The sequence below is a fragment of the Rhinolophus sinicus genome, chromosome 17, assembly GCF_057876585.1.
Source record: "Rhinolophus sinicus isolate RSI-liver-muscle chromosome 17, RSI-T2T, whole genome shotgun sequence".
NCBI classification, from domain to species: Eukaryota; Metazoa; Chordata; class Mammalia; order Chiroptera; family Rhinolophidae; genus Rhinolophus; species Rhinolophus sinicus.
The window spans coordinates 56,080,555-56,092,831 of record NC_142517.1 but is presented as its reverse complement, the minus strand read 5'-3'; the positions used below and the strand labels follow the sequence as shown (position 1 = coordinate 56,092,831).

The window sequence follows — 12,277 nt, the reverse complement described above, 5'->3', positions numbered from 1 at the left end:
AATGATTTCCTTGCAATGTATTAAAACCATAATTACCGTAAGTACAAAAGCTCCATATTCCATATTTAATTTTAAAATGTTCGTAGAGTATTTTTTCCAGATATCTATCTAGATATTATTTTCATTAATTTTCAAGAAATCAGTTATCTTACCAATTCCAAAAGATGAAAAGAGTAGACTAAGAAAATATCAGGTTAACGTATGAATATAAACGTAGAGCAATGTATAGGTGTGTTATTCTACTTAAGCAATTCTCCTAAAACTTTCATATGGATTTTGTTAACGCATGTGTTGAAACCGACAAACCCTAAATAACCCCATAATTTTGTTAACTATCAATGTAACAGAATTAATTTATCCCCTAATAACTCTTTATTTCCTAAATATTTCCCCCTAAGTGTATGCATGAAACATTGGTCCCTAAAAGATATTTCATGAAAAAGGGTTCTGTTGTTAAATAAATCTTGAAAACCCTGTACAACTTGACTTCTCCTGGAGCTTCACAATACACATGAGTGCATTAAGGTATGAGAAATCCCAAGGAAAAAAAGAAGCCTGCTTGTTTCATTTATATCAGCTTTTACCATAAACATTGATTAGGTTGGTGCAAAAGTAATTGCAGTTTAAAAGGTTAGAAATAATTGCAAAAACCACAATTACTTTTGCACCAACCTAATAACAACAAAATACTTTGTTGGGGACAAATCCTTGAATCTAACGTTTCACAAGACATATCTGAAGGAAATGGGTTTTTCCAGTTATATTTCCAAAACTGCTATATATTAGTACCTTGCATTTTGTACCAATATTAGTAACAATACTCTACTTAAGTGTTTTATACTTGCTCCTCAGATGTTCCCATTTTTTAATCTTCCATGTAGGTAAAAACTTTTAAATCTTTTAAGACTATCCATGTGAAGAATTCTGCTTTACACTTACCTTTCTAAAATGCTTGTCACTTTCAGGTCCATGATCTGTTGCTCTAAATGTGGTTTCTCCAGATGAACCTTAAAGATAAATATTCAGTCCTTTAAATTCTCCAGTGATGTCAATAATCTAAACTAAATTCTAAATTATGTTTAGTAGATTAAAAGGTAAATGGATTTTTAGAGCAAGTATCACTTTTTTTGAAAACTATTCTTATTTTAAAAAACACATTGGTAACCTATGCAAAACTTTTTAAAATTATAGTACATATTTAACTATTTTTTTTTAAATCACTGAAAATTACAATAAAGAAGTAAGACAATTTTTGATAAGAATGATTTTACATGAGAGTACTTATAGTTCAGCCATATACCACTGCATTACAGACTACATTTAGTGAAAAAATAAATTTAAAATGTCAACTATGACAGGACAGATGAGACAAACTAAAATTACTTTTCATTTCAATTATCAAAAACAATCAGATCAATTTCAAGAGAATATTCTGGTAAAGCAAATTTTCTTTTTAATATCTTTAATTTAATAATACAGATACATATTTAGGAATTTTAGTTTTACCACAAAATAATTGTTTTATTATTTCCACCTAAAGGAGAATGAATTTGCCCAATGTAATTCTGGGGTTTTAAAATTCAGCATAAGCAGCATTATAAATTTGGTCTGCAATTTTATTTATTATATTAGAAGCATTTAAAAGGCATGTTAAGGTCAGCAAAAATGTCTGTTTACACACCTAACAAGAGAAGCAGGTCAGAAGCTCCTATGACTTCACTAACCAATTTGTGACCTGTGAAAAATCAGCAAAAGGGGAAATAGAAATGTAAAACTTAACAGGAATGAGCAAAGAAAGATGTCTCAGATCTTAGATGTTTATCTTGATAAGGCAGTGATTGGGCAAATACACCAGGATTAACCTAAGTAAATTCTACTCATTATGGTCTATCATAATTAAACATGTTTTAAATTCATTAAATTGGCTCAAACCAATTATGAAAAGCAAACACATAGGAAGTCTCATCTACCTGTCAAGAACAAGTGATATTTTTTCCCTCACCAACTAAAGCCTAGCTTGTTTAAGTTCTTGCAAACTTTCATTCTGTTGGGCTAAACAAAAATTAAAATCATTACACAACAAAACTTTGTTTTTTTTTTTTGTTTTTTTTTCAAAATGCCATTTTTCATTTGTACTAAAAGTTTTCATTTAAAAGATGGGGATAAACAAATGAATACATCTAATTATTTTTCCTCTGTCGCTCCTGACATTTTAAATGAGCTCAAGCACAGGTCCTTTCTTACCTGTGGTGAAAAAGTCCTTCAATAAGCTGAGGCTTTCAACAATTTTGTCAAAGTCGGGTGCCAACTTTGCAAGGTCCTCTGAATCAGGAAGGGCTTTTCTAATTTTCTCTGAAGAAGACAAGAAAAAGAAAAAAAATTCTCAAAATAAAAATTTGACTATTAAAACATAAATAAAATTTAAATAATCATCATACATAAATTTAAATTAAAATCTTTTTCCATTTTTGCCCTATTACACTATAACTACTACATACATCTGAAAAAAATATATTATTCTGATGATATTCTACAAGCCATGAAATTTAAAAAAAGACTCATCAAACATATGGCTTAGATGGAGACCTCTGATTTACAAGTTAAATACCTTGAGACAGAAGCACTGTGTTAACAATGTTAACACTGGATTGAAATCAGAAGTACTTTTGTGGAGAAAGTCACAGCAAAGAGGCAAAGAATCAAACCAAAAAAAAAAAATCTCTTACAGCACCTGGCCTAACTCAAAAAAGTGATCACATCCCAGTTCAAGTTCTAGAACAGAATTCCATTACTTTTTGCCCTCCTTTCATAGTCCCTAAGAAGATTCACACCTGTTACCAATTGGAAAATAACTATCTAGGAGCCCAAGGCAAGCTTTTATTTTATTTTAGCTAGCTTTATTTATAAAATAGTCAAAGCATTTATTTTTGTTTAAAAACACTCAAAAATTTTGCCCAAGTCTGGTACAATTTTACAGTCTTCTGAATTAGAAAAGGCTTTTCTCATTTTTCTCTGAAGACCAAAACACATAGTCTCAAAATAAAAACACGTGTCAGCTATTATTTTAAGTACTACAAAAGCATTCACTTGCTTAATTTTCAGAGCAACCCTACAGCACAGCCATCATCAAACCCATTTTACAGATGAGGAACTGGGGCACAGAGGTTATGGAACTGCACCCAAAACACAGCAAAGAAGCAGGCGAGTCAGAGTTTAAGCCTAGGCAGTCTTGGTTCAGAATCCAGGCTCTCAGCCACTGCGCCATGGTACTGACAAATGTAGCAAGTTTAAAAAGCTCTACTTACAAATACTAGAAAAATAATTTGAAAGAATGCTTTTTCTACAAACACCTATGTCAACACAGTACAGTTTTAAGAAAGTGCTATGAATAAGTGCGTGTAGAGATTAATTCTACCCCCATATTCACCTAAGAAATTCGTCTATAAAAGGAGACCGAGGAAAACAATTTCATCTAAAAAAATTTTTTGAAACGATCACCATGACTTACTGGCAATCATAGTTATCAAATACACTATTTTCTCAATTACCTATTATTAGAAAAAGGGGGACAGTGGCTGATAATAGGAAGAAATTACTCTGGACACTAGCAGACTTTTAAGGAACCTGGTTACAAAAAACAGAGGTAACCACGGTATCCAATCAAAAAGAGCTAAGTAGGTGGGTCATGGTGCATCTGTTCTGGGTGACATACAGCATCGAACATGATGTTTGGGAAGGCTGCTTGGCGGTCTGGAAAACACTGCCAACATATGTTAGGAAGCGAAAGATAAGATACCACAGTCTGTGTTCACTATGATTATACAGTTTTAAAAAGGGAACTAAAATATTAACAACATACACAGAATAGGTACAATTAAAAGAAAATGCTCCATAAGGAGAGTGGCAGCTATGTGAAAGTGATGGACTAGTGGATACTTTTTGTTTTATAGTTTTTCTTTGATATTCTATTTTTTATCATTAAAATAAAACTGCTACACATTAAACTCATGAGTTAGGAAACTATCTCAATACAATTAGTTCTCTTTCCTGAAGATAGGACCAAAAAGCAGTTATTTTAATGCTGATGATACAAACCTAAGTCAATGTATTCATCAATCTCCCACACAAAGTCAGGCACAATCCATTTATAGTCACTAAGGTCCGGTATCATGTCTTTCCATTGATCAAAAGTCTAAAAGATAAGAAAACATGCCAATCAAATGCTCTGAATGCCATGTAAAAAATATAAGGAAAATTATTTTAATTTATTTAGTTAAAACATACTCATCTACTAAGAGTGAAATATTCAAAACTTTTAGAAACAAAGCAGTCCCAACTCTTCTAAAAACACATTAGTAGGCAAGCATATAAAAATTTAAATGTCCCTTTACTGACTATGGAAAATGTAAAAATTCAAAACATATTCCTATTTCAAGCAAGTTTCATGCTTTGGCTTTAAACAACACTGTGGAACAGAAGACAGACAGACCAGGAGTCAGGACACCTTGCCTCTGGTCACAGCCAAGAAGTGGCTGAATGAACAGGCCACTTCACTTTCCTATCTGTGTTCCTAAAAGGCAAAGCTGAAAAATCAAACCAAGGTGTTCTCACTCCCAGGGGTCCTTCCACTAGGCTGTATGTATCTCCTATAATTATAATTAAGCTTCAAAGGCATTTTCTTACTACTAGTCACACCACTAAAGCAACCTAGCACATAGTAGAGACATACAATAAATGTTTAAACATCCAATTATATTTTACTGCACTAAAGAAAACTTATGTATGCTATAAAACTTAAAATAGTCATGCTGAATAATTGGAAAGGAAGTAGGAAAGTTAAACTCACCTTTTTGGCTGTATAGCCACCCCCAACAGCAGATCCCAGGACGAGATACCGAAGTTTTAAGAGTCTTGCAGCTACTCTTGCTGGCCAAAAATTCCTGCGGGGCTGGTAGCCATACTTAATTGGGGAAAGTTTCAATTTATGTGAAGGAAGGTTAGTTAGGGAGGAGAACTGCTGAAATGAGGTCCGGAACTGGGCTCTTTGAAGCTTTAAGGTAGGATGACGTGAATGATAAATACTTCGTGAAACCAGATGCAGTTTCTGTAGTGGTAAGCTTCCTTTTATTCCAGAGCTATGTTTCACTAAGGAATGGCAGACCTCACTGAAAGAAAAATGGGTATGGCAGAAAGATCACACAGGGTAACAACACAAAGGAAATAATACAAGAGCAATGCACTAAAGGGAAAACACACATATGCGTGCACAGGTGGCCAACCTTACTACGTCATAAAATAGCTCACATTTTCTAACAACTTGCTATGAGCTGGGCACTGTTGCAGCATGTGCTACCTCAATGAATCCTAATAATCCTATCATGAATTATCCCCATTTTCAAACGAGGAAAAGGGAGCACACTAATATAAGTAACTTGCCTAAGTGCACAGTGATGTAAAGAGTAAAGGTGGGATTCAAACTGAGGCAGTAGGACTCCAGAGCTTGTTCTCTTATTTCAGTTGCCCAGATATGAGAGAAGAAACTAAAGTGAGGTGGCAGCAGTGAGAAAGGAAAGGGAAAGGTAGATAGTAGAATGACAGACTAGACATGGGAGGAGGGAAAAGAAGATTAAATAACAACCATGAGATTCTACTTGGGACAACTAAAGTTACCACTTGCCACTTACTGATACTAAAAACTCTAGAGGTTAATCAATTTTGGGAATAGTTCATGGTTCCATAACATTTAGCTCAAACTTCTTTCAACTCTATTCCTACATCTACTTAAGTCTTTTGAGTCAGATAAACTTTGGTTCCAATCACAGCTTCACTGCTTACTATTTGGGTAATCAAAGGCAAATGATGAATTTACCAAAGCCTCAGTTTTTCAGTCTGTTAAAATTAAATAATAGCTATATCAGAGTTATAGTCAGCAATCACTAATTCAATTATCTTATTCTCAGACCATAATTCCCCTTCACTACAACCATCTTCGACCCTAGAAGGACAGCCAAGTCACTGATACTTCTATCTTCTTACCTATTAGTTCCCATCTTAGCTATTGATCCACTTACTCACCTTAAATTCCCTAGTTCATAGTTTCAATAACTCTTTTGCAATAGTCTAGACTCCCCTGCCCTCTGACTTTTTGTTTCGCTTAACTGGCAAAATATAAACCCTGGATGAACCTTACTATTGCTTTTTTCCCTGCCTATACCGGGGGAATGAAGCACTACTGAAGAAAATCGCACCTACTGCACGGACAGGTATCTCAGCTAGGCCCTTGAGATTGCCTGACAATCTTACTTCACTTATCACTTACTTCTTCTCCTCTCTGCTAGGACTATTTCAGACATTTTCCACTCTCCTCTCTAACCTCTCACATCTCCCTCTTCTCGCTCCAACTCTCAGCAGACGACCCTGCCCCCTACTTCACGGAGGAAGTGGAGGCCATCAGAAGAAAGCATGCTGTTTACTTCCTGTACCTATACCTATGCTTCTCGCTCCCCCTGCTCCCCACAAGCCCTGTAAGATTACAGCAAGTGTTCCTCCTCCCATTAAGGGCGAATCCCTCTATTTGGAATTCCGTTTTCTCCCGCCTTTTCAGGAATCACAAGTCAAATCTCTCATCTTAAAGGAGAGAGGGGAAAAAAGACCCACTTCCCTTCTCTAGCTACTCCATTAAAAGCCAGACCAACCCGATTTCCATTTGTATCACTGCAGTGAAATAGCTTACTCAGTGTGCAGAAAGCTTTCCAATGGGCATTTGGTTTTTCCATTCTCATTTTAATCTCTCCGCAATATGTGACAACACGGACACCTCTTCACTGTTGGAACTCACTCTTCCCTGGCTGGCTCTAGGTTTTTACTCTTACCTCACTGCCCTTTCAGTGGCCTCCTCCCCAGCTACCTTCTAACTGTCGGGAGTTCCTTAAGGCTTAGATCTAAATCCACTTCTCACTGTACACATCCTTCCTAGGCAATTTCATCCCCACCCATTCCCTCAATTACTACCTACATACCCATGTTTCTCAAATTCATGTTTAATACAAACAGTTAAGTTCCAGATCCTGGTATCCAACTGCCTACTCAGCACTGCCACTCAGATATCAAGAAGTACGTCAACTACAAGATGTCCAAAACCCTGATGTCTCTCCTCCCCCCACCCAAACCCCAACCCTCCTCCAGGACTCCTTATCTCAGAAAACGGCATGAGCATCTACTCAGTTCCATAATCCACAGACTTGGGGAACATTCTTGATACCTCCCTCACCCTCAAGTTCTCTTAATTCTACTTCAACACAGATCTCAAATCTTCCATTTCCACCATTTCTTACCTGGGTGGCTACAACCGTCCGTACCAAGGTGTTCTCCACAGTAAAACCAGAGCACTCTTCTGAAATGTAAATCTGATCACCGGCATGCACCCACGTATCTTTGAAACATCTCCCCCTGCCCTGAGAATAAAATCCAAACTCCTGGTCTATGAAGCCTCCCGCAGTCTGGGCCCTACCTCTCTCCTTCTCACGTCCAGACCAGACTTCATCTGGTTCCTCGACGGTGGCATGCTCGAAGTTCCCACCTCAGGACCCTACCCCCCACTCTGCACAAACTCGGCTACCTATGGAAGTGTAACTGCAACTTCCGTTACTCTTGTTAATTCCTGTCACAACTGGTTTCACCTCAAGCATTCCCTCCTCTCCCCGACACTTCACTCTTATTCAAGTCTCCCTGCAACAGGTCTTGGCTCCCCATACTTTTCCTTCAGTGCTTATAAAATTACATTACATAATAGTGTAATTATTGGATTAATATTTGTCTCCATCATAAACTGCCATCTTCATAAGGCCAGGGTCCTGTCTGATTTGCCTACCACTGTATTTCTAAAGCCTAGCTCAGTGCCTCACAAAGGGTAGACACTCAATAAATCTGCTGAACGAACACGTTACTGGGAGAATTAAACAGCAATTTTTTTTTAAAGTGAAAGAACTTAGCAATGACCACAGAAAAAGTGTTCAATAAATGTAATTTCACCATTAATTGCACTGACCTCCACTAATGTGTGAATGAGAAGCCGTTTAACTCACAAAAAATTATTTGCCATTTCTAGAAAGGAGTTCACCCAAATATAGATCCAAATAGACGAAGTCCAGGCCTGAGCGGTCATATCCCTAAGATGTTTTTTTTTCATTACAATAAGTCCTCACCTAATGTCGTTGATAGTTTCTGCCAAACAATGTACAAAGAATGAAACCAATTTTACCACAGGCTAATTGATATAAACAAGAGTTAAGTTTCTACAGCATCTCAACAATGTTATAATGAAACGAGGTTGAACATGATGATGTTATTCAAGGACCCGCTGTACCTCCTCTTTAACATCCAAACCCCTGAAATTCCTATTCCCACAATGGCAGCAGCAACAGCTGTGGGTGGGAGCAGGGACAGCGACAGTGTTTGGTGGTCCAGGTCAGGAACTACATGTAAAATGTGCTTTTTAGAAGAGATTAACCGATGGAAAGCAAAATCCTAGTACTTGGAAAGCCATTCTCAAGAATCACTTCTAGAGCTTCCAATTCACAATGATGACCTAAAAGATCAATGCGTATAAAGGAGACACTATTTTTCACAACAGGATCCTCTTTAGATACAAGTAAGAGAATGAAAACAGAAGAAACTGAGACTTACTGAAGCACCAACCTGGTAAAGGTGGTTTGGGTCACCCTCTACCCCAATTTCCATGAAGCTGAAAGTTAACAACACTTGCCCCCAGGCTACGCAACCTGGCAGGGGAGACCTATGACTCCCTAGTGCATGCAGGGCTGGTGGTGGGGTGGGGATTCTGCCCAGAGTAAGCTCCAACAATATTTGCATTTATAAAGAGATCAGATAGACTGCCCACTTTCTAAAAGCCCAAAAATGAAGGCTGCTAACTGATACATTAAACACTTAAAACATATTTTGCTAAATTAGCCTTCTCATTCAGGGGAATGCACCCAGGCACCTATATCAACTATCAGTCCTTTCTATTTCAATATGATTAGATAACCAGGCTCTTGTAGGAAACCAGAACTCTTAACATGAGGACCAAGATAAACAATGGTATAAATCTTGGAAAAAGCAGAGATATGAAATTCTAATTAATATTCTCAGGAGGCTCCCTAAAGATATTGTAGAAATAGAAGCAGATTGTTATTCAAGATGGCAACTGAAGACCAACACAAAGTTTATAGAGTCACACACGTCTTTAAGAGTTTAAGAAACATTAAAGAGTTCATGGAAATTAAAGCTGTAACGGCCAATAAAAACGAAAAAAATAGCAACACCAGAAAATGAATTAAGGAAGTTATGCAGAACTTAGTCTATAGACAAAAAAGTGGAAACCCTGAGAGAAAAGTTAAGTGAAAGGTGGTATCCAAAATGGGGTATGCGTGGAATGCAATCCGTGGGATGCACAAAATGATCCACTGGGATTCAAGAAGAAAGTACCAAAGCTTCCAAATACTGTGGGGTTTTTTTGCAGGGGGGGAGGTGTATCTCATCCTTCACGATTATGTCAGGGTAGACTTATAATATAAATAAATTTAATACAGAGGTACATTTTATATATATTTTTTAAAGTGTGCATATACACATATTGTGGTATATGGATACTTCTTTAACAGATGATGGGTACAGATCATATTTTGAAAACCATGGACATACAGGATCAATCTAAGAAGACCAATGTTCATATAACAGGTGTCTAAAAAAAAAAAAAAAAAAAAAAAAAAGCCACCAAAAACAGGAAAAATAAAAGAAAATAAAGAAATAAGAGAAGAAAAACTTCCTAGAACTGAAGAAAGAATCTTTGTAACAGAAAAGCAGACTGAGTGCCAGGCCAGATGAGTGGGGGTGGGCAGTGGAAAGTGGGAAAGGAGGAAGACCTAAGCCTAGACAAAGCCTCGAGAATTTTAAGATAAGCGAAGATCCTGAAAGCTTCCATAATGGGAAAAAGAAGATACCTACAAACACACAAAAATCAGATTGCCCTGAGAGTGTGTATTAGTAACAAAGGATGCTAGGAAAAAAATGTAGCAATGTCTTCACAATCCTGAAAGAATTTTGAACAGACTTCTATATTCAAACTGAAAATCAAACATGAACCAATACAAGGTTTTTCACTCCTGAAATCATCTAATTTGTGTCATCTACCATCTCTTTTAACCTGTATACCATTCCTTAATATGTAATTCTTTTTTCAACAATTTTACACAAATATTTATTGTACCTAAATAAATACTGGTCTTCCTACATGGGTATTAGCATGTATTTAGACATGTATGTCAAGAAATGTTTATGTTTCCATGTGCTAACAAATAGGAAATTAAAAGTACTCCTTCATAACACGCAGAGGAGCTACAGCAAAACATAAATTCCAGAGCTTGGGTCTTTGGCCTTTCACATCTCTATTTCTGCAGGTAGCTAAGCTGCTACAACATAAGACATTTTTAAGCCACAACTCTATGGAGTCATAGTAACTTTAGAAACAATTTAGCCCAACAACCTCCAACTGAATAAACAAATATCAGTTATTAATCAGTTTGTTTTTAAACTTTTTAAAAAAGTTTTTGCTCCATATCTTAATTGCTCCAACAAAGTATGCTATTTTCTAGAAAGTCATATTCAAAGAAAATTAGATGTTTCCCCAGTAAATACTGAGTAGAAATTAAAAGGTTATAAATAACTTACTTCAGTAGGGAGAGCTGTTGGATTTACTCAGAAATTAAGAATTCTATGATATTAGAAATAACTTACTAAATTATTCTAATTGACAAAAACTATTGTATACCATCCAGTTCTGAACTTAGTCTCAGGTTAAGCTTCATGAAATAAATGGATTCTCTTTTTATAAACACTAAACTATCTACATCATTTAAAACGTTCTGAAAAAAAATCAAGACAGGTGTTTAGAGGCTGAGTTAATTTAGGAAAATCAAGTTTTTTTCAACCTTGCTGAATGCATATTACTTCTTATCAAATGCCTGCAACAATAATTCTGAAAGTATCTAAGAATATTGGAATACTACTATGTGTAAAGATAGTTATATTTAATCTCGTTAAAATGCATATAGTAACCCATAGAAATAAAAAGACTTCTGTGATTTTCTACTTAGGATTAAACCAGGCCAGGGCAACAATAACAGTGTGAGTAGAAAGGTAGCGCCACATTTGACACCACGTGTCCAAAAGCAAGTCTCCCTCTCTAAACACTGGGAAAAAAAAAAAAAAAAAAAAAAAGCTGCTAGTAAGAGGGTAATCTCTAATCATCATCTCTGACATCGTATGCGTCACTGCTCCGATCTGATTCCAAATCACGTTCACTCAGGAGACTAGGGAAAGAGGCAGAGTCCCCTACACCCTCGGAGAAAAGCGAGAATACCTGCAGGAATAATGTACGCCCGGCGCGGACAGAAAAGAAGGGTTAAGAGAGACGCGGAATGGGTGACACAGGGATAGAACCAGACATCCGGGAAGGCGAGGGCAAAAGCAAGAAGCAACCAGAGACAGAGATACAGTGAGGTCAGAAGGGTGAAAAGGGCAGGGACAAAAGGACAATAGAGACAGGCCAAGACTGAAAGGCGCCCAGAGTCTTCGAGCTGCAAAGGAAAAGGGACAAGAGCCAGTACTGGAGGTGGCACCTCAGATAAGCCCGGTCAGGGCTCCTGTCACTCTGGGTCCTCAGAAATATCCCAGAACTCTCCAACTGCCCTCCGTCTGGACTGAGGACTATCTGCACATTCTGTCAGTACTAATAGGACAACCCCGTTTTCCCGAGGCCCCAGAAATAACGGGGCCAGGTCGAGCCTGCACTTACCAGGCCACGGCGGCCCGGCGTAGTCGCCACATCCCTCCAGAGAGGAGGTCACGCAGGCGCGGAGACCACGCGGGAGCCCTGGTGTGAGCCCCAGTCCGGCTCCTGCTCCAGGAATGACCCAGGAAGAGGCCCTGGGCAACAAGGACACAGGGAAGCCACTGCGGCCCTTCCAATGGCGCATGGACTTCCGCAAGGGCCCGCCCGGCACCCGTACTCAGTCCGTCAGGCAAACAAGCCCCCCGCCCTTTCTGGGAGCGCAGCACAAACGGTCCGAGGGGGACCAGCGCATGCGCTCGGAGCCCAGACAACCCGCTCCGCCCTCTGTTTCCGGTTTGGGATTCTGAATTCGAGGTTCCCAGGTTAAAGACTTGAGGAGGTGGGGTCCAGTCCAGAGCTGGGCAGGGACAGAGAAGGGTGAGGGGC

At 37.9% G+C, this 12,277-nt stretch overlaps 1 protein-coding gene across 4 annotated transcripts in view; it reads right to left on the bottom strand.

Annotated features, from left to right (window-relative positions):
- The window catches only part of OPA1 (OPA1 mitochondrial dynamin like GTPase), an 80,755-nt gene extending 68,678 nt beyond the window's left edge, over window positions 1–12,077 (bottom strand). For 2 of the 4 annotated variants that reach the window (XM_019723200.3, XM_019723214.3), the window contains exons 1-6: window positions 11,855–12,073; window positions 4,847–5,165; window positions 4,096–4,192; window positions 2,245–2,352; window positions 1,682–1,735; window positions 940–1,007 (exon numbers count right to left, since the gene is read on the bottom strand). In XM_019723200.3, coding sequence (XP_019578759.2) covers window positions 940–1,007; window positions 1,682–1,735; window positions 2,245–2,352; window positions 4,096–4,192; window positions 4,847–5,165; window positions 11,855–11,886 — 678 coding nt within the window. In that variant the 5' untranslated portion in view covers window positions 11,887–12,073. Of the gene's footprint in view, window positions 1–939; window positions 1,008–1,681; window positions 1,736–2,244; window positions 2,353–4,095; window positions 4,193–4,846; window positions 5,166–11,854 lie in introns of all 4 variants that reach the window. The other 2 variants (XM_019723206.3, XM_019723222.3) reach the window with 2 other exon arrangements.
- Between the last annotated feature and the right edge of the window lie 200 nt (window positions 12,078–12,277).